Source organism: Tupaia chinensis, unplaced genomic scaffold (genome assembly GCF_000334495.1).
Source record: "Tupaia chinensis unplaced genomic scaffold, TupChi_1.0 Scaffold000063_1, whole genome shotgun sequence".
In the NCBI taxonomy this organism is placed as follows: Eukaryota; Metazoa; Chordata; class Mammalia; order Scandentia; family Tupaiidae; genus Tupaia; species Tupaia belangeri.
In genome coordinates, this window is record NW_006159521.1 from 1,358,737 (window position 1) to 1,379,338 (window position 20,602).

The following is a 20,602-nucleotide window of genomic DNA, read 5'->3' on the forward strand; positions in this document are numbered from 1 at the left end:
GAAAGAGGGAGGGAAGAAATTATTAATTCCAAGGAGAACAAAATTACAAGGAATGATAACCACATTAAGGTACACTCCATAGCTCAGTTGTAAATAGCTTTTTGTTTGTTTGTTATAGGGTGTGTGTACTCACTGGAGAAAGACAGGGAAAGTGAGAAAGCATCCTCTAGAGGATGACTGGGCCACAATCTCTTCTCCATTCTCCTCTTGAGATTCTAGGCATGCACAGATGTACCTCACATGTTTCTCAAGCAACCAGGTCTGATAGTTGGCTGTGTGGAATCCAGCCACCCCAACCACCATGTCTCCTGGCTGACCTGTAAATAGCTTTTCATAGTCATAATGTAAATGCTAAACAGTGATCTAGAGGGCCAGCAGGTGGCATGATGGCTAAGGCACTGGACTCCCACATGACTGACCATGGTTCGAGTCCCAGACTTGGTGACTTGATTTCTCACAAACTTGAAAAAACAAGTAAATAAATAAAATAATTTTTAAAAGGGGTTGATTTAATCAGAATTACACTATACACTATAATGAAAGAATAGCGGATAGAAAGAAAAGTTGCATAAAATAGGGGCCAGCAAGTGGCATCGTGGTTGGGGCACTGGATTCCCACATGTCTGGCTATGGTTCAAGTCCTAGACCTGGTGACTTGTTTTCTCACCCCACCCCCATGACTCCAGCAGGTGAAAAAATAATTAATTAATTAAGTCTTTTATTTTTTAAAAAAAGATACCTAAAATAATACCTAAAAATGAATTGTAATAGCTAAAAATGAAAATATCAAGATGCATGTTACTTTGAAGGAGGGGAAAAGGTGGGGTCTCAGAAAGATTACTGTTTTTCCTGGCAATCCTTGTAAAAATATTTTATTCTTTTATGTAATATGCTGATAAAACTTTGACAAAAGTAAAATCTAGGCTAGCCTATATCATGGTGGTTGGGGCAGCCTGTCCCAGACCCCATGGTTTGAGGAACATGCCAGGGGCATGTACATGCTTACCCAAAGTCCTGAGAAGAGAATGGAGGAGAAGGGATTGTAGTGTGAGCATCCCTCTGGAGGATGCTTTCTCACTTTCTGTCTCTTACTCTATCTGGCAAGTATACATGCCCTATAGAAAACTTTGTTTTTAAGCTAGCTATTTAAAATAGACATTAGTCTCTAATGTATGTATTAGAATGCATATCACCAATTCTGATGGCAGAAATGTATATTTAGTGACACCAGCCTGTCCATCCACTTTTACACAATGTAAATTGTAACTGTTTTGGAAGGAAATTAACAACATCTGTTAAAATTTTAAATATCAGGACAAGCAGATGGAGTAATGGTTATGTTGCTGGACTCCCACATGGCCAAATGCAGTTTGAGTCCCAGACCCAGCAGCTGCAAACTCACACCCGGGTGCGTGTGTGTGCGTGCCCAAAATCCCGAGAGGAGAATGGAGAAGGGATCGTAGCACGGCTATACCCCCTGGGGGTGATTTCTTGCTTTCTGTGTCTGTCTGTCTGTCTCTCTCTGGTGAGCGTACACATCCTTAGAGCAAAAATCTCTGGAAAATAAAAAACTTAAATATCTACTCTTTTGATCCAGTAAATCCAGTATCAGATAAATGTCCTTCACAAATGGATAGTTCCTGAAAATACACGTTCTAGAGCAGTGCTTTTTGAAAGAAATGAATGATATTGATCATTTTAAATTTTATAATGGCCACACTAAACAGAATAGATGATGGTTAGCTGATGGCATTGTGGTTAAAGCAGCTGGGTCCCACATGGCCAACTGTCATGGTTCAAGTCTCGCATCTGATAGCTTGAAATGCACTCTGGGCATATGCATGTGTATGCCCAAAACCCTAAGAGGAGAATGGATAGAAGGAACTGCAGGTTGCCATCCCCTCCCGCACGGAGGGTGCTTTCTCACTTTCTCCCTCTCTCTCTCTCTCTCTCTCTCTCCTTTCCCTCTCCCTCCCTCCCTTCATCCAGCAAGCACATATACCCTATAGCAAACTTTAAAAAAAAGACATTACTTTTAATAATATATTTATATTCACCCAGTAGATCTGAAATGGTTCAACATGTAGTCAGTGTAAAAATATTGATGGCATACTTTACCTTTTAAAGTAAAGGTAAGGGATGGTTCCATTTCAGTAGCCACCTGTGGCTAGTAGCTGTTAGGTTAGACAGTGCAGGTCTGGAATGTTTATTACTAACTTATTTATAATCCAAAAAAAACATAAGCAACTATATGTTCATCAGTTCAGCATTAAGTAAACAAATATAATACTTCATACAGTTGAGTTGGTTGTCATAGGGAAACATCCAAGATATCTTATGAAAAAAGCAAGTTTCTTGGCCAGCTGGTTGCTTGGTTGTTAAGGCAGCTGGATCCCACATGGCTGGCTGTGCGGTTCAAGTACTAGACCTGGTAGCTTAAAAGACATGCCAGGAGAGCCTACAGGTGGTGTGGTGGTGAAGGCACTGGACTCCCACCTGGCCAACCATGGTTCAAATCCCAGACTTAGCAGCTTGCTTTCTCACTCTCTCTCTCTCTCTTTCTCATGCTTTCTGTCTCTCTGTGGTGAAACTGAATAATAATAAAATATAACAAAATAAATAATTTTTTGAAAAAAGACATGCCAGGGCCAGCAGGTAACATGGTGATTAAAGGTGCTGGACTCCCACATGGCTGACCATGGTTTGAGTCCTGGACCTGGTGGCTTGCTTTTTGACTACCCCTCCCCTCCGCCCCAGTCAAAATAAAATAAATAAATAAATAAAGTTAAATAAAATAATTATTTTAAGAAAGAAGTAGACATGCCAGGTACATGCACATGCATACCTAAAATCCCGAGAAGAGAATGGAGGAGAAGGGATTGTGTTTTGCCGCCTCCCACTCAAGGAGAGTGCTTTCTCACGCTCTCTTATCTGTCTCTGGCAAGTGCACATCCCCTATAGCAAACATTCAAAAAACAAAACAAAACAAAACAAAAACAAGTTCCAATATAGTATGTAAAATTTTACTCCATTTTTGTTTATTTTCACATATGAAAATAATATTCCATATATGAGAATACACACACACACATACACACTAGTGTATGCAGAAAATAAAGACACTATGTGTAGGGTAGGAGTAGGCACACACAACCAGGAGGCCAGATCCCATGCTCTGCCTGTTTTTGTAAATGAAGTTTTGTTAGAACACAACCTCATTTGTTTGTTTCTTTACATATTGTTTGTGACTTCTCTCAGCTGTAATGTCAGGGTTAAATATTGGGAAAATCATGATGTATTTTTCTATGCAAAAATTCATCATGACTTTTCCCACAACCCAGTAATTTTACCAAACATGTCTGGCTTTCAAGACCTAAAGCATTTACCGTTATGGAAATACTTTGCCAGCCCTTGCTCTAGTGGAATATGTACCACATTTCCTACTAGTCACATCCATGTGATGATATTGCTGGAAACTTGCACTTTTTTTTTTTTTTTTCTTAACTGCTAGAGGGTGTGTGCACTCACTAGAGAGAAAGAAAGGTAGAAAGCACCCCCAGTGAGGCATGATCATGCTGCAGTCCTTTTCCCTTCATTTCTCCTTCCCATTTGATTTTGAGTATGTGTGCACATGCCCCTGGTGTGTCTTTCAAGCCACAGGGGCTAAGATTTGAACCACAGTTTGCCAACCAGCAGTTGGCTCCCTTATTCTGAGCTATGGGTCCACCCATGAAACTCACACTTTAATGTTATCTTTTTAAAAAAAAAATTATTTAACTTTATTAATTATTATTATTTAATTTGGCCAGAGAAAGAGTGAGAAAGAAAAAGTGAGAAAACAAGCCACCAGGTCTGGGACTCAAACCATGGTCAACCATGTGGGAGTCCAGCACCTTTATCCACCACACCACCTGCCAGGCCCTTATGTTGCCTTTTTAATGTTCTTATTTTTAAAATAATAAGCATGCTTCCTTTGGAATTAGTGAAAAACACATATAAGCAGTTTTAAAAGGAAAATGACTCCCACTCATGCTTATGCAGACAATTGAGTTTATCAGAGTTGTGAATACAGGGGTACTCATTTGAGCAGTGCTTCCTAGTATCCAATGCGAGGTAGTATCTTTTTTATTAAAATTGGAGCCAATTAGAGCAGCCATAGCAGCACTTTTGAAAAATGAAGCCTCTTATTCCTTATAAGCTTAAGTTCTACCAGTTTTCTTGGTATTTGGATAAAGGACAGACAATTAATACATTTACCTATAGGTTGAGTATATCTTGTCCAAAATCCAGACGTGTTCTGGATTTTGCAGGTTTTTTTTTTAATTTTACATATATGTGATGAGTTATCTAGAGTCTGAACACAAAATTCATCTATGTTTTGTATGCACCTTATATACATAGCCTGAAGTTGTTTTTTGTATGCAGCATTTTGACTGCGACTCATTACATAAGGTCAAGTATGAAGTTTTCTGCTTGTGCTATCACATGGCTGTCAAAAAGTTTCAAATTTTAGAGCATTTCAAATTCTGAATTTTTGGATTAGGTTAAGGATGCTCACCGTGTATTATATTAAACTCTGCTGCTCTTGGTACATCTACCTCTTTGGGTTTATACTGTTATTAGGCCCAATTTTTGTAAACTTATAAAGACTGCTTTTTTTACAAACCAAATCAACAATACCTTCCTAGCACCTTTCCATCTAACAGATGTCCACATGTTTTTGAGTTGTCTCATTTCCCAGAGGTACTGTGAAATCATGCTTGTCCTAACCCAGATGAACTTTAGATACCATGACCCTGGAAGGGAGTGCAGAATGCCTAGATGAAAAGCTTGATCTGATGAGGCCCATGGACACTCCTATTCCAACCCGGGTAATGGCAGACCCCCGTGTCTCCATGTTGAGTATTTCTACACATTTTATTCATATGGAAAGCCTAAATTCAAGAAAAAATATATTTTTATCTTCCAAAAAGATTACTCTAAATTCTGTAGAATATACTATAGAGGGAATTTCTAGGAACATCTATCACCAAGAAAAAGGATGCAAGACTTAGGGATAATGTCCCAGCTTGGCCCCACTGGCAGTGGTGCAGCAGTAGTGTAACACTCGAAGCCACGTGGAAGATCAGGGTTTATTCCCAGGTTGACCTGTACATGTCAGGCACATGCACGTACCCATGATCCTGGCTGGCTGAATGACTAGGGAGCATCGTGGCATGAGACTCTGTTGAATATATGTGTCTGATGAAAGAAAGAAAAACTTTAAAAAGAAAGAAGATTGACATACCACTACAGTACTGTTTCCCTTGGCACACAGCTCTGATTTTTTTCTTTCAGTGACATTTTGAAAAATGGGATTATCCAGAACCAGCAGTTGGCATAATGGCTATTTTGCTGCACTCCCATGTAGTTGACCATGGTTCAGGTCCCAGATCTGGAGGCTTAAACTCACACCAGGCACGTGTGCATGTGTGCCCAAGATCTTGAGGAGAATGGAGGAGAAGGGATTGCGGCATGGCCATCCCCCCTAGGGGGTGATTTCTCGCTTTCTGTCTGTTTCTCTCTGTCTTTCTGGCAAGCACAAGCGCCCTATAGCAAAAACCTCTCCAAAAAAAAAAAAAAAGAAAGGAAAGAAAAGAAAAATGGGACTATCAACTAAAAATTTTGAGACTCCTAGAAGGGATATTACCAATGTAAAGGTCATAATAGTACTTTTTAGTCTTTCTCAGGGACAATTTATAGGATACTATTTGGGTCTCATGTGGTACAGCCAGAAGACTGTTGGATTCATTTCATTAGTGATAACAGCAAAATAAATGTCAGTATTCTAGGTTATATACATCTTATTTTTTTAATGGAGTTATAATAAAATTTCAATAGGAAAAGTATAATAGTGATATTCTTTAAAATATCAGTAATTCTTTACATTCTTCACAGGTTTTCACATCTTCTCCCTAGAGGTCATTGTACTGAACTGACATAGTAACTAGGATACAGACAGGAATAAGGTTATTGCCCTGTTTTTACAGAGTCAGAGGGCAGGGCTCCGAGAAGACGGTGGTGGTAGAGCTAGGTCTAGAATGCATCTCTTTAGCCACAAGTGCAAGGCTTCAGCAAACTGTACCTCCAACCTGAAATAATTACGTAGATGCTATAAAGGCTCCAGTTTGTAGCCATTGATTCTCAGATGTGTTTTAGATGCAGTTAAGTTTAAAGGTAGAGGACTGTGGGAGGGTTTCCATTTATACCTGATTCATTTGAGATGTTCATTGATAAAAAGCAAGATGTCTAGACTGTAAAAGGTGGAAGACCTCTTCCTTAGATTGCCCAGAGACATTGCTTATGGGCCACCTTGGCAGTTCTTAGCGAGGAGAAGGTAAAAAGTATGAGGCATATGAAATATCATATGCAAACACCATGACCCAAAGTCACCAGGTAATTCTCAATGGTGATGCTTACTGCTGCTTTGTTCATGTCAGTAGAAGCCATGACGTTTCATGTAACATTTGTCCATTTTGTGAATTGCTCATTGAGAAACTTACTATGATTTCTTCTGTAGCTCTTGGGCTCACAGAAAGAATTTAGCAGCATTATCACTAGTGTGTCCACAAGAAGCAAATGTAAGAATGAAAAAGTTAGCAGGCAGGCAGGACAGCATTAGATGAGGAGCTATGGCTTTCCAACCTATAAACTCTCTCTCCTCAACTTTTTGCAGTTTTTCCCTAGCTTTTTTTTTTCCTAAAAGTTTTTGCCATAGGGCATGTATACTCACTAGAGAGATACAGAGAGAGCAAAAGTGAGAAATCATACCCCAGAGGGGGATGGCCATGCTGCAGTCCCTCTCCTTCATTCTCCTCTCAGGACTTTGGGCACATACTCAAATGTGACTAGCATGAGTTTCAAGGCACTGGGTCTTGGACTTGAACCTTGGTTGATCAGGTGGGAGTCCAGCACCCTAACTACCACGCTACCTGCTGGCCCCTTTCCCTAGCTTTTTGTCTTGAAATTTTCTCCCTGCCTTTATTTTTTTGTTGTAATTTTGCTATTGAACTTATGTGTTCACCAGAGAGAGAGAAAATGAGAAAGCATTCTTGGAGGGGATGGCCACACTGCAGTCCCTTCTCCATTCTTCTTTTAGGATTTTGGGCATCCACACCCATACACCCAGCATGTTTTTCAAGCTGCTGGGTCCAAGACTCAACCTTCACAGTTGGCTATGTGGGGATCCAGCTGCCTTAACCACCACAATACTGGCTGGTCCTTGAAATATTCAAATCTATGAAAAGGTTGGGTGGAAAATGCAGTGAACTTCTGTATATATATATATATATTTTTTTTTTTTTTGGAGAGGTTTTCGCTATAGGGTGCGTGCACTCGCCAGACAGACAGAGAGAGACAGACAGAAAGCAAGAAATCATCCCCCAGAGGGGATGGTCACGCCGCAATCCCTTCTCCTCCATTCTCCTCTTGGGATCTTGGCCACACACGCACACGCGCCTGGCGTGAGTTTTAAGTCACCGGGTCTGGGATGCGAACTGCGGTCGACTACGTGGGAGCCCAGTGACATAGCCAGTACGCTAACTGCTGGTTCCCAACTTCTGTATATCCTTAACTTAGATTAACAAATTATTAAGATGTTGCCACATTTGCTTTAATTCTGTGCATGAAAGCAAGTGTATATGTGGGTTTGCTTGACAAAGCCTTTGAAAGTGTCAGACATCATTAGACCTTCCAAAATACTTCAGCCTGCATCTCCTAAGTACAAAGGCATTCTGTCAAGTAACCAGTTACACCATTGTTGTAGCTAAAAAATTAATAATTTCATAATGTCTAATACAGAGTCCTTTTCCCATTTTCCCCAATTCCAGTTGTCTCAAACATTAATTTTACAGTGTCTAGGATCTAATCAATGTTTATGCATTACATTGGCTGTTACGTCATAGTCTCTTTTAATTGCTTTTACCCTCTGTCTTAAAAAAAAAAAAAGATTTTTCTAAGACACAGTCTTTTTTGAGAAGTCCAGATGAGTTGTCCTATGGAATAGCTCATATTTTGTACATGTGTAATCTTTCTATCATCATGATTAGATTGTGATAAAAACCATTTTGTTTTTGTTTTTGTTTTGGCAAGAATACTATGTTGTGTAGTTATCTATTGTCAAGGTTAGGTTCTTCCACCCATCAGAGATGCTAAATTTAGTCACCAGTAGAAATTTGGGTCTTCTTCAGAGCAGTCCAGATTTAATGTTAGAGGTTTCTCCACTAACCACACAGCATTATTTACTTTTTTATAAGCATGTGTTATTAATAAGAAAAATAATAATTTATTAGGATTAGAAGTAGTGGTATCTAGTAGTGTTTACCTTATTGCCCCAAAGGGTGCTTATAGTAAATGTTTCCTCCCACCTCCCTCTTCATGACTATTCAGGAAATTTTTGTGGATTAACTGCGGTGAGGCCCCCAGTGTAGAGGCTGGTAGGAATAAGCCTTTATGGAGGGAGGATGACAGGAAGATGAACAATTACTGAGCCATTCCCCATACCTTGTCACTGGGCTGTGCTCTCTGTGCATTTTCTGCACAGTAACCCCATTAGATTAACAGCCTTCTTTACCCACTTTACAGATTAGAAAGCTCAGACACAGAAGGATTGAGGAGTTTGCCCAAGGACCCCCAGCATGTAAATGTAGAGCCTGGTTCAGACCCAGGACGAGCTGACACCAGGGCCCAGTTCTTACCATCTGTGCCACCTCTCCTGTTGTGTACCAGGTGTCACTGCCTCATATATTTTCTTGTGTAATTCTTACATCAATGTGTAAGGAACTGTCTCAGATAGATGAAATGATTAAAGAGGGCATATGATATCTGAACCATTTATCTATTTTGTGGTTCTCTCCCATGTTTCAACCAAGGTCTTTAACAGCAGAGTGGTTTATCCAGCGGGGTCCCTTTTCCCACTCCCCAGCACCCACATAAGCAGGAATCATGTGCTGGAAATGAAACCAGGTGGCAGAAGCAGCTACACAAGCAAGAGAAGCCTGATCGGGTCCACATTAACCAGATGGCAGGAGTGAGAGCCTTCACTTACAGTTCTGGGACCATCAGTGAGAAGTGGGATGACAGTGAACCTGAAATAAAGGTCGTTGAACTGGTTTTCCAAGGGAAAGTGTTTCCTTACCGTCTTCCCTCTCATCAAAGAGGATATGGCAGTCTTGTTTTTCACACCAGTGGCCAAGACCATGAAGAAATTTCTGAAGGAGAGTGTGATTATTAATAGTTTTTTGGGGACCGGCCCCATGGTCTAGTGGTTAAGGAAGCCAGATCCTACATGGCCAGTCAAGCAATTCAAATCCTGGACCAGTGACCTGAAAAGTATGATGGGTGTGTGTGCCCCAAATCCCAACAGGATGGAGAGATGAAGGAGAAGAAATTGTGGTGTGACCACTCCCCACTGGGGAATGCTTTTTCTCTCTCCCTTTCTCTCTCTCTCTAGCGAGCACACATACCCTCTGGAAAATGTTTCTTTTTAAGTTTCTGGTGCCCACTTTTGACTTTCTTTTTTTAAAACATTGTCAGTGAGTCTATATAATTATAGCATAATGAGGACCAGCAGTTGGCATAATGGCTATGTCGCTGGACTCCCATGTAATCGAACGCAGTTCGAATCCCAGACCCAGTGGTTTAAACTCACGCCAGGCGCAAGTACACGCATGCCCAGGATCCTGAGAAGAGAATGGAGGAGAAGGGATTGCGGCGTGGCCATCCCCCCTGGGGGGTGATTTCTTGCTTCCTGTCTCTCTCTGTCTTACTGGCGAGCGCAAGTGCCCTATAGTAAAAACCTGTCCAAAAAAATTATAATTAACTGAGGAGTAGAATTTACCTGTAATGTTCAAAAGAACAAAGGGATTTTGCCTTTAGAAGTCAGTTGTGCATTTATTTTTAATTTTATAGGAAAGACCTTCTGTTTCTAACAAATTTCTGTGGAAGTCCACAGAAATTTAGACCCTAGCTCTAAACCTTAGATAAGCCATTTGCCATTTCTTAGTGTTTTCACTTGTGATAAGAGACTAACTTGGCCTATTTCATAAGTTTTTGTGAGGATTAAATTTGCATACATGCTTGTATGCATGCACACACACACATACACACACACACAATGTAGCAGAGTTCCTGACACTGAGTAAGCACTCCGTGTGGAGGTCATCATCATCATCATTGAGTTTAGATAGTGTTCTTACATGGTCTTGGGTGGAAAACCTTCCCTCAACTAGAATAGTCGGCCGTTTAACCCAGGAAAACAAACATTCCAGACACTTCCTGGCTATGCCTTAGCTAGAGACTAGCTCTCCCGTAGTGCCTCTCTCTGGTGCTGGAAGGTGGCGTCTGTTACATGGTGCCTGTCAAATTCTGTTTTCTGTTTCAGGTTGTTAGCTCGACCAACGGAGAGCTGAATGTTGATGACCCTACGGGAGCCCACTCCATCGCACCAATCACAGCTCATGCCGAGGTGGAGGTAGTGGAGGAAGCAAAGTACGTTCATCTTTCAAGGGGGCTCTTGAGTCATGGGTTGAAAAATCTTCTGTCTCTTCTCCGTGTGCTGCTCATCTCAGACTGGATTCCTTATGCTTGTGTCCATAGCTTTCTTCCTTTGGCCATTTTATTTTTTGCATGGTACCTTAAGGCTGCTACTGCCCCCTTTAGCTATGATTTCTGGGAAGGCGACCACATTTTTCTAATGCTCATGGGGCAAAGAACGTGGTGAACTAGAAGAATCATATTACAAGGGCTACAACATATAGTGACTTTGTGCCTCTTGGGGCCCTAGAACTTCTTGCTCCTTTTGGGGTGCAGAGAAAAATGTGTTAAGCCATAGGTCATGCTGAGTAGCATTAGCCAGTTGTTGGCTAAGAACTTTGGGTGAATAGGCCTGGGATAAGGATTTCAGGGCCAGTTGTCTCTCAGATGATTCTGTACTGAGAGAGACTAAATAAGTCAGGCAGGAAAAATATTCTGCTCCTGGGAGTGAGAGAGTCCTGGGAAGGAGAGGAAGTCATACCAATCCCAAGAGAGCTAGGAAGCTTGCCCACACCCTTTTTTGCTTCTCTTGCATGTGTGTGTTGCCCGCCATATTCCCACCCTGTGGTGCTCTCTGCATGGTCTGTGTTTAAACTCTTAGAATCTGGGGTGGAAGGTGAAATAACTACCAATTCTGCTGCAAAAGCAGCATTTCTTCCACTTCTTTTTTCTTTGCCCTATCCCAAACTCAGATCTAGGTTCAAACTCCAAGAAGACAGGTAGGAAGAGATAGGCACCACGACTCAGTAACTGCTGTCAACCTCAGTGGGGCTGACCTTTTTCATAAGCCCTTTAAGGACCTTCTGGACTTCTGAGGAGCTTGTTCTCTGAGGCAGGCCTCTTGTTTATAATGGTACTATGCCCTAAGTGGTTTCTTGAGCCCCTCAGTAGCCCAAGTACAAGGCAGAACCTGCTCACACCTAGGGTAGAAGTCAGTGAGAGGCCAGCTGAGACCCGTGTTGTTCTTCCTTCTGGATTCACTTCGCATGGTGGGCCCCCTTGCCTGCTCTCCTGTCCATCTTTCTGATGAGCTTACTGTGCCTTCAAGAGGTCCTTTCTCTGGAAAGCTAGGGCTCAAGGATTCCTACCCAATAGATAAGACACCACTGAGGGTGATGTGGACCCTCCTACTGAGCCCTTGCTAACTGTCAGCAGCGTCAGATGCTCTTCCCCTTCCTGGCACATAGGAGGCCGGAGGTGGGGGCAGGAGGAGATGCCAGGAGGAGACCATTCTTGGTAAGAAAACATGCTCTCTATTCTCTGAGACGAGATTTGAATGGAAATTCGGTTTCTTTGTTTGTTTCCATGAAAAACTACATTCTCCCAAATAATGTAATACTCTTAACTCTCTGGACTCCCAGCCTTGCCTGCACATTGGAGTCGCCTGGGGCATGTTAGAGATGCCTGAGCCTGGTCCACACAGATTCTGATTTAATTTGTCGAGGTGTGGCCTGAGCACCAAGAATTTTTATAAAATTTAGGTAATTCCAATGTGTATCTAAGGTTGGGAACTCCTACACTAGGCACTGTCTCGTCCAGACATTGTCTGGGCTTGGAAGATGACCATTCCCGCTCTTACCTGACCCTGCTCCCAATTTGCCTTTGTGGATATTACTTTGAAGCTAGAAGTTTAGCTCTGGAGTTAATCGTATATTGTGAATACTGAGAATGAGTGAACTTTAATCTTATACCCTGTACGAGTTCGCCTTTTTGGACCCATTCATCTCGTTTCATTTTGGTAAATGTATACTAAACTGTATGTGTGAGTGTAGTGTTTGTGTCCTTTGTGTAAGACGGGGTCATTCACACAGAGATCTGGTGTATTCTGCTCTGGAATAATCTATACTCCAGAATGTAAAGAGAGTTTAAAGGCTTCCCACTTACCAAAGGTGCCTCCTGGCCACCAGCTCCAGGTGTGGGCTTTCTGAAAGATGTGGAAACCAGAGGGAGCAATTATATTTGGCCAGATGCTATCGGGAGGCTCCTGGCTTAGGGCATGTTGTGTGCCAATTCCCCCGTGGTCCCATGAGCTGCCCAGGGAGCTGTCAGGGCCCAGCCTTCAATGTGAGTGGGGCAGGGAAGCAGTGGCTGTGTGTCCATCTGCTTGATTGTTTTCATGGGGAAGAGTTCACAGCTAGAGAAGCAGAAGGCATCCTAAGCAGCCCCTCATTGCACACCCCTGTGAAGCCACTTGTTTATGCCTGCTTGTGGGGGGAGGGGGCAATGTTGAGACTGCTTGAATACTGAGGAGACCAGGTGAAATCTTCATTTCTAAGCTTTTGATTTTGGGTTCCCTTCTCAGCTTGTTTTGTGTAGAGGCAGAAAGAAATAGCAGGTCTTGGTTTCTGTTCTGTGTATAAGGTGAACATCCGACTTCCTTTGTTTTCTACCTGTAGGATACATGTCCTCGTTAGAGTGTGGTTGAAAAGGAGGTGAGGCAGGTAGCTTTTTGATTGATTTTTGTAATAGTAAGAACATAGAATTCTTTGTTATCCAGACTTTAGCTGTAACTTAACAAATGTGGACCTCATTTCTTACAAGAATTAGTAAGAGTAAGATTCAGACCTTTCTCTGGAAGATGACCTGAGTCCAGAGCTGTGACCCTCCTCCCTGTGGTTCATTTTCTGCTGTAGTGTCTCTTAAACCTGTCACTGTCTAGAGGAAGAGCTAGCTGCTTTGAGCGGCATGTTGGATGGACTTATTGGAAGGCCAGGAGCTTCAGGTACTTGTGGATTGGCTTAGTTGCTCAGCAGGACCCCATGTGGGAACCCGAAAGGCTCTGTGTGGTGCTTGATTGAGTTCTCTCACGCAGGGTCATTCTGCTCCTTCTCCTGCTTCCATCCTGGAAGTTGCCCAGGAAAGCCCATTGTGGAGCTCCCACCAGCTCCTCCTATTTTGCCTTTCCACTGAGATCTAGCTCCCGCCTTGACACCTTTTAGGCTCCTGCCCCTCCACTTTAATGTGGGACCAAATGTCCTGGCCTACTCACCTACCTTGACAGAAGAAGAAACTAAACACAGACACATCCTGCATGTTTGCATGGCTCACAGGGAGTCGCTTCCATCTCACCTCTGTGGACTAATATCTCTTTCTCTCTCTTCCTTTCTGTGTTTTTCTCTTTACATACTCTGTAGCTGCCTGAAAATGCTCAACCTGTGGTGAGTCCCTCTCTCCAGTCCACATGCAAGGGGAGCGGACCAGACTAGGCTGGGATTGGCAAAGCCAAACAAAATGCCTTAGGAACATTGAATGGCTTCCATATTGCCTCCTTGTGCCATAACCACCCTGACTGGGGAACTAGAGCCACAAGGTGGGGATGGGGCAGGCCTGTACCCAGGAATTAATCTATTCCTTCTCTGCTTTTCAAACTCACCTCATCACTGCCTCCTCCTACCAAAACAGTATCCCACAGTATCCAAGATTATCTCTTTATTTTCGGCTAAGTGAATTTTCTTGCAAATTACTATGAATAGACACTATTACAGGAAGAGGGACAGAGGTTAGAGGACAAGGTTACCATATTATTGATAGTGGCTAAATACCAGTTGTGTTTCTTCACAACCACAAGGACAGTGTTGCTACCAGATAATCTCACATTCTGCAACTTGGTCTCTAACCTGGAAATTGGCTGCTTTGGAAAAAAATTGTGACTTTTCTTTTTGATTCCCTGGACTGCTTCCTATGTCTATATAGTAGTCTCAGAGGAGAGCTCCTTCTTGCAGGAGAGATGGACCTTTTGATGTTGTCAGTTTGGGGATTGTTTTGTTTGTTTGTTTTTTGTTTATTGTCTTTTTCTTTATTCCTGTAAGAGAGTATAGTGGGCTAAGGGCTGACTCAGCTAATTGAGATTTTGGAGTTTGTCTTTTCCACTCCTGGAGAAGGCTCTTTAATGGCTCTTATTAGGAACCACATGGAGTATGTGGAAGAAGCCCTACAGAATCTGTATGGTGAGGAATATGCTTGCCATGAGATGGGGTTATCCCCAGCCCTTCCTGGACACTTCTTAGGACCTCGTGGGTGCTCCTGGACTTGTTGGTCTGTTGCAGCCTAGAATCATAACTCTCACATTGACTGCACACGCGGGGCCCTATTTTGTGATGGTAACAATATGCGAGGCCCTTCGACTACCACGCTTCTCTATTTGTCTTCAGTGACAGTTGAGTACTAGTTTCTGAATTGTTTAAGCCAAATTGCCAGATTTCCCTGTTTTGAAAACCTAGATGGAAAAAAAAGAAAAGAAAACCTAGATGTATAATCACTGACCTTTATGGAAGTAGAATTTGTAACCTTAGAGTATCAAAAAGTAGTACATTTGGCCTACTAGTTTCGCAAATATGTGTCTGTGTAATCTGACATTGTCATGATCTATTTTTTCCTGTGAAGTGTTAGTCACCTGATCCTGACTACAAATACTTGAGGACCTACTGTGTGCTCATCCAACTCTGTGCTTGGAACCCTAGGGGATCCCAAGTTCGCCCCAAAGAGCTTAGGGACTATCTAGCTAGAAGATAAGACAGACATAAAAGAACAAGTTCTCCAGGTCACTTTCATTATTATTATTATAGTCTTCGAGAGGATGAGGGACAGGAAATCACTATGGACAGGGATGGTCAAGGAAGACTTAATGGATACTGCAGGAGCTGAGTAATTCTTTTAGAGCAAAAGAAGAGTATACAAATAGGTGAAGAAGAGGAACATAGCAAGGGACTAACCAAAGGAAAGAGGCAGAATAGTAAGAGGGCAGTGGGCCAGGGACCAGGAAAGGACACCGGATGGTGTGTGTACAAGGAGCCTTGGACAAGTTTAGATTCCAGTGTGTTACAAACATCCAGTCATGCAGACAATCAAAGAATCAGTTGGAAGAGAACCTAAGACCCAAGAAGGGTTTATCACCTGCCTTCATTCTCTCTGTAGAGAGTCATTCTGTGGGCTTGATCTGGAGTCGGACTCAGTTTAACAGGGCCTGTTGCTAGTTGTACTGCAGGAACCAAGGAGTTGAAGAGCAGGTCGTGGGGCTGGCTTTGTCATAGGTTGAACTATTAAAGCTAAAAAAAGCTTCTACTACTGCTAAAGCTTTAACTATAGTAAGTAGCAAAAGTTAATTTAGGGCTCTAAATTTAAAATAGCACAGTTTCTCCTTGAAATATAGCTTATATTCTTCTCTACTCAAGTGAATTATGCTTGTAAGCATTAATGCTTAGGGCTTGCCATAGGGGAGGTCGGACCTAAACAGTATTGCAAACTTATTTTTACTGCTTTTATTTAAGAACACAAAATCATCATCTTAGCATCTTCCCAAAAGGATAAGATTAGAAACTGACTTAAAAGTTACTAATGCCAGGTCAGCCTGTGACTTGGTGGTAGGGACAACTGGATCCCACATGTCTGACTGTGCAGTTCAAGTCTTGGACTCAGCAGCTTGAGAAACACGCTGGGTGCATGTGTGCCCAAAATCCCAACAGGAGGAAGAGGTGTAGAAGGTTGCAGCGTGACCATGGCCCACTGAGGGTGCTTTCTCACTCCCTTCTCCCCCTCTGGTGAGCATACACATCCTCTTGCAATTTATTTTTTTAAAGTTAATAATGCCTATGCACATCATAGTTAGGAGAACAAGTAAGTCTGCTGAGATATTGGTGCTCCCATGAGACTTAATTTGCCTCCTTTAGTATTAATTTTAGGACATTCAACTTGGAAAATGTCCCTTTCTAAAAGCATGTGTCCAGAAAAAAAGACCATTTTTTTCTGTAACTCTTCCCTGGTGTTTTCACCAAGGACTATTTTAAACAATCAAAAGCATTGGTTGGCCCAGTCTCAATAGCACATGCTGGATGCTGCTGCTTAACAGGCTGAGGCCACATGGGAAGCCCAGGTGTGATTCCTAGCTCACCCTAAAAAGCTACATGGTGGCACATGTCTGTGGTCCCATCTACTTGGGAGGCTGAGATAGGAGGATCAGAGAACAGCAAACTCCTGTTTAGAACACCCACCCACATACAGTATTGGTCATTTTTATTTAAAAGAATATATTCAGGGCCAGCTCATGGCATAGTGATTAAGGCGGCTGGATCCCACAAGGTTGACCACGTGGTTTGAGTTCCAGACCTGGCAACTTGAAAAAAACACTAGGCATGTGTATATGCATGCTTACCCAAAGTCTCAAAAGGAAGGAGAAATGGAGAAGGGATCGTGGCTTGACCATTCCCCATGGGGGTTGCTTTCTCACTTTCCCTTTCATTATCCCTCTCTGCGTCTCTGGAAAATTAAAAAAAAAGGGGGGGGGTTGGGGGAGCCAGATGGCATGGTGGTTAAGGTGCTGAGTTCCTAAATGGCCAACTACGGTGTGGATCCCAAACCCGGTAGCTTGAAATTCATACTAGACATGTGTGCATGTGTTCCCAAATCCTGAGAGGAAAATGAAGGGATTGCAGAGTGGCCATCTTCCCTGGGGGATGATTTCTCACTTTGCGTCTCTCTCCATCTCCTTCCAGCGAGCATACACACCCAATGACAAAAACCTTTAAAAAAATAAAAAAGAATTTATTCATTTTCGTATACATATGACACTTTAGTTAGTGACTGTATCTGCACCCAAAAAATAGTTTTTACTACCCTATTAAGAAACTCCTGTTTTGGGACCAGCAGTTGGTGTAATAGCTATGTCTCTGGACTCCCATGTAGTCAACTGCAGTTCGAGTCCCGGACCCGGTGGCTTAAATTCAGCCCGGGCGCGTGTACATGCATGCCCAGGATCCCGAGAGGAGAATGGAGGAGAGAGGATTGAAGTGTGGCCATCCCTGCTGGGGGGTGATTTCTCACTTTCTGTCTCTTTTTGGTGACTGCACGCGCCCTATAGCAAAAACCTCTCCCCCAAAAAAAGAAGAAGAAAATCCTGTTGCAAAATTTCTTTTTTTGATTCATTCAGAAATAGTTAAAGCCCATCATTGTCTGCATAAATGTTTGTTTCTGCACTGTAAGAAGTTTTTAATAAGTAGTCCATTGAATGTAGGAATACCAAGGCAAACATCTAAGAAGACTCTTACTAGAGTGAAGAACTTAGGGATATGGAAAGTAGCAGCAATTCCTCATTTCTGTATTAACATCCCTGGCATTAAACCTGGAAGGATTAGACAAGAGACCCAAAGATAGCTTTCTTAGAAATAAGTTTTTGTGAGGGCCCACCAAGTTCAAGCTATATTTCCAACTTTGCTCCCTCCATCATCTGGCATCTCTGATTCATCTGCCACCTCCTGTCCTTTACATTCTCATTTCCCATGCATCAGCTTCCTGGAAAGGACATAGCTTTCGTACCATCCTTGCCACAGCCCTCAGCACCCCGTTCTGGACTCCTGAGCAAGCATGGCACTTTCTTTTCCATAGACAGGAATGAGGAGGGGACACTCAGGCTTAGGTATGTGCCAGGCTGTGGCTGTTCCCAGGAGGTAGCATGAGGATGGAGACCAGTCCCCGACAACTGCTCTAAACAGGGCTGCAGCAGCAGTGGTCTCAGACAGCTAAGTTGGGGAGTACCCTACAATCAGAGGGCCTACTGATGATCAGCTTCTGGACTGTGGCATTGGTCCCCTCTGAATGAAAAGGGAGGCTTTACTGGTCTCAGTTAAGAGATGTGGACTCAGTTTTTACTAGAGTCATGGCATATCTTATCTATTCCAGGTAGCTAGTGGGCTCGGGGGTGGGATGGGAGATGGAGAGAATCCTTAATCCTTCAAGGGTAGCATCATGAGATCCTCCCAGAGTTTCAGACATCGTATTTCCATAGGATTTGTTTGCCTTAGTTTAATCTCTCTATGCACTGACCAGGGAGTTGTATAAAGAATTTTGCCCTCAGTATCAAGAAGCAGACAGTACAGGCTGCTGTTCATGCAGTGCCAGGGAGCTCCAGCTTTGGTTCTAGATAAAGGCGAGACATTTCATTTGAGTATTAGACTAGGAGAGAAGCCTTTTTCATCCTCCTCCTGGAAATAAATGCCTGTTTGAGCCCTCAACTGCTCTAAACAGGGCTGCAGCAGCAGTGGTCTCAGACAGCTAAGTTGGGGAGTACCCTACAATCAGAGGGCCTACTGATGATCAGCTTCTGGACTGTGGCATTGGTCCCCTCTGAATGAAAAGGGAGGCTTTACTGGTCTCAGTTAAGAGATGTGGACTCAGTTTTTACTAGAGTCATGGCATATCTTATCTATTCCAGGTAGCTAGTGGGCTCGGGGGTGGGATGGGAGATGGAGAGAATCCTTAATCCTTCAAGGGTAGCATCATGAGATCCTCCCAGAGTTTCAGACATCGTATTTCCATAGGATTTGTTTGCCTTAGTTTAATCTCTCTATCCACTGACCAGGGAGTTGTATAAAGAATTTTGCCCTCAGTATCAAGAAGCAGACAGTACAGGCTGCTGTTCGTGCAGTGCCAGGGAGCTCCAGCTTTGGTTCTAGATAAAGGCGAGACATTTCATTTGAGTATTAGACTCGGAGAGAAGCCTTTTTCATCCTCCTCCTGGAAATAAATGCCTGTTTGAGCCCTGCGTAGCCTGTAGTGTTGTCACTAGGTTGGGTCACTGTAGATTGAAGCCAAGCAGCTGTTTCTTTTGGCTTTCCTGGCAGACACTGCCCCCTGCTTCTGATGTGTGCACTGTAGATGGTGGGCGGTCCTAGGGGGTGGGTGCTGGGGGAAAGCTTTCCCCTGCAGCAAGCGGAGGGAGGCAGGCAGGAGTCTGTTGGAAGCAGCGGGCTTCTCACACTGACTTGCAATGTTCTTGTGCTCCAGGTGCTGCTGTTTCTTTAAGAGGAAAAGGAAGAAGACCACTCAGCGCCACAAGTGACCAGTGCCTCCCAGGGGTCCTCAGGCCCTGGGGACTCTGACTCGATTGCACCTGCAGCTCCTGCCATTTCTCATTAGAAGGGACTCCTCTGTGGGGGCGGGTGGAGATCCAAACCAAAAAGAAGAACACAGATGCCCCCAGAAGGAGCCAGTGCGAGCAGCCAGGGCCCAGTGGGTCAGTGGCCATCCTACCTGCCTTGGGCTCTGAGCAGGTCCCAGAGCTCCGCAACTCCACTGCTTGCCCTTGGGGCTGCCTAGTCGACTGTCCTTCCCATTGTTTACAGTGAAGGTGTCATTCACAAAAACTCAAGGACTACTATTCTCTTCCTTCCCCTTCGTTTACTCCTGGTTCTCTCCCCATCCTCACTCCTCCCCAGCATAAAAGCTAGTGAGCTAAAGGCTTCATCTGCAGAAGGAGCTCAAGAGGCTGGGGGTGAGGCTAAGAAGGTAGGAGGAAGAGGGCAGACTGCCCAGGCCTGCCTGGCAGTATGGCTTCCACTTCCTCGGTGCCTGTGCAACCTCCATCCCGGGTGACCACGGGGTTCAGGTTCCTTCCAGCCTCTCTCCTGTGAAGTTACACTGTAGGACACAAGCTGTGAGAAATCTGCAGTCTACTGTCCCCACGTGTTGCGTTCTTAGCTTTCTTGACAAGTGAACTCTTTTCTCCAGGCGGTAGTCGGACAATGCAGATAGTTCTGAGCAAAGGAAAGACAACTGACTTTATTGCACTTTTAGTTTTTCGGGGTTTTTATGTTTTGTTTTTTCTTTAAACGAAAAACATGGCAGATGCATATTGTGTCTGGTTATATCGAGGGTTTTGCTTTTTTCTGTTTTGAGGGGGATGGGGCCAGCCAAGCCATTCAGAGAGAACGTGGGCCCAGGAGACATTCTCGGTGGAAAGAGGGATCTGCAGCATCCAGAAGAGAAAACAGCCAAACTCTGCGTCATTCTGAGGGTACTCAGGTTGGCGAGGAAACATACTTGAATTCTCATTCATTTTCTCAGCTGCTGAAGAATGTCTCTCCTAGAGCCTCTTGACGTTATCACCTGCATTCTGAAAACTGAGCTTTCCGGCACATGGGATGAGCCAGCAAGCCGGACTGTGACCAGGAGACAGCTCATCCCAGAGAAGAAGATGCTTGACAAAAAAAAAAAAAAAAAAAAAAAAAAAAACCTTAAAGTTTTTTTTCCCCCCCCCCCA

At 43.3% G+C, this 20,602-nt stretch overlaps 1 protein-coding gene across 9 annotated transcripts in view; it reads left to right on the forward strand.

Moving 5' to 3' along the window:
• CSNK1G1 (casein kinase 1 gamma 1) overlaps positions 1 to 20,162 on the forward strand; it is a 207,743-nt gene extending 187,581 nt beyond the window's left edge. For 4 of the 9 annotated variants that reach the window (XM_006141734.2, XM_006141737.2, XM_027765742.1 and 1 more), the window contains 2 exons: positions 10,421 to 10,527; positions 19,348 to 20,162. In XM_006141734.2, coding sequence (XP_006141796.1) covers positions 10,421 to 10,527; positions 19,348 to 19,402 — 162 coding nt within the window. In that variant the 3' untranslated portion in view covers positions 19,403 to 20,162. Of the gene's footprint in view, positions 1 to 8,909; positions 9,256 to 10,420; positions 10,528 to 19,347 lie in introns of those variants that run through there. The other 5 variants (XR_333511.2, XR_333513.2, XR_001371436.2 and 2 more) reach the window with 4 other exon arrangements.
• The last annotated feature ends 440 nt before the right edge of the window (positions 20,163 to 20,602 follow it).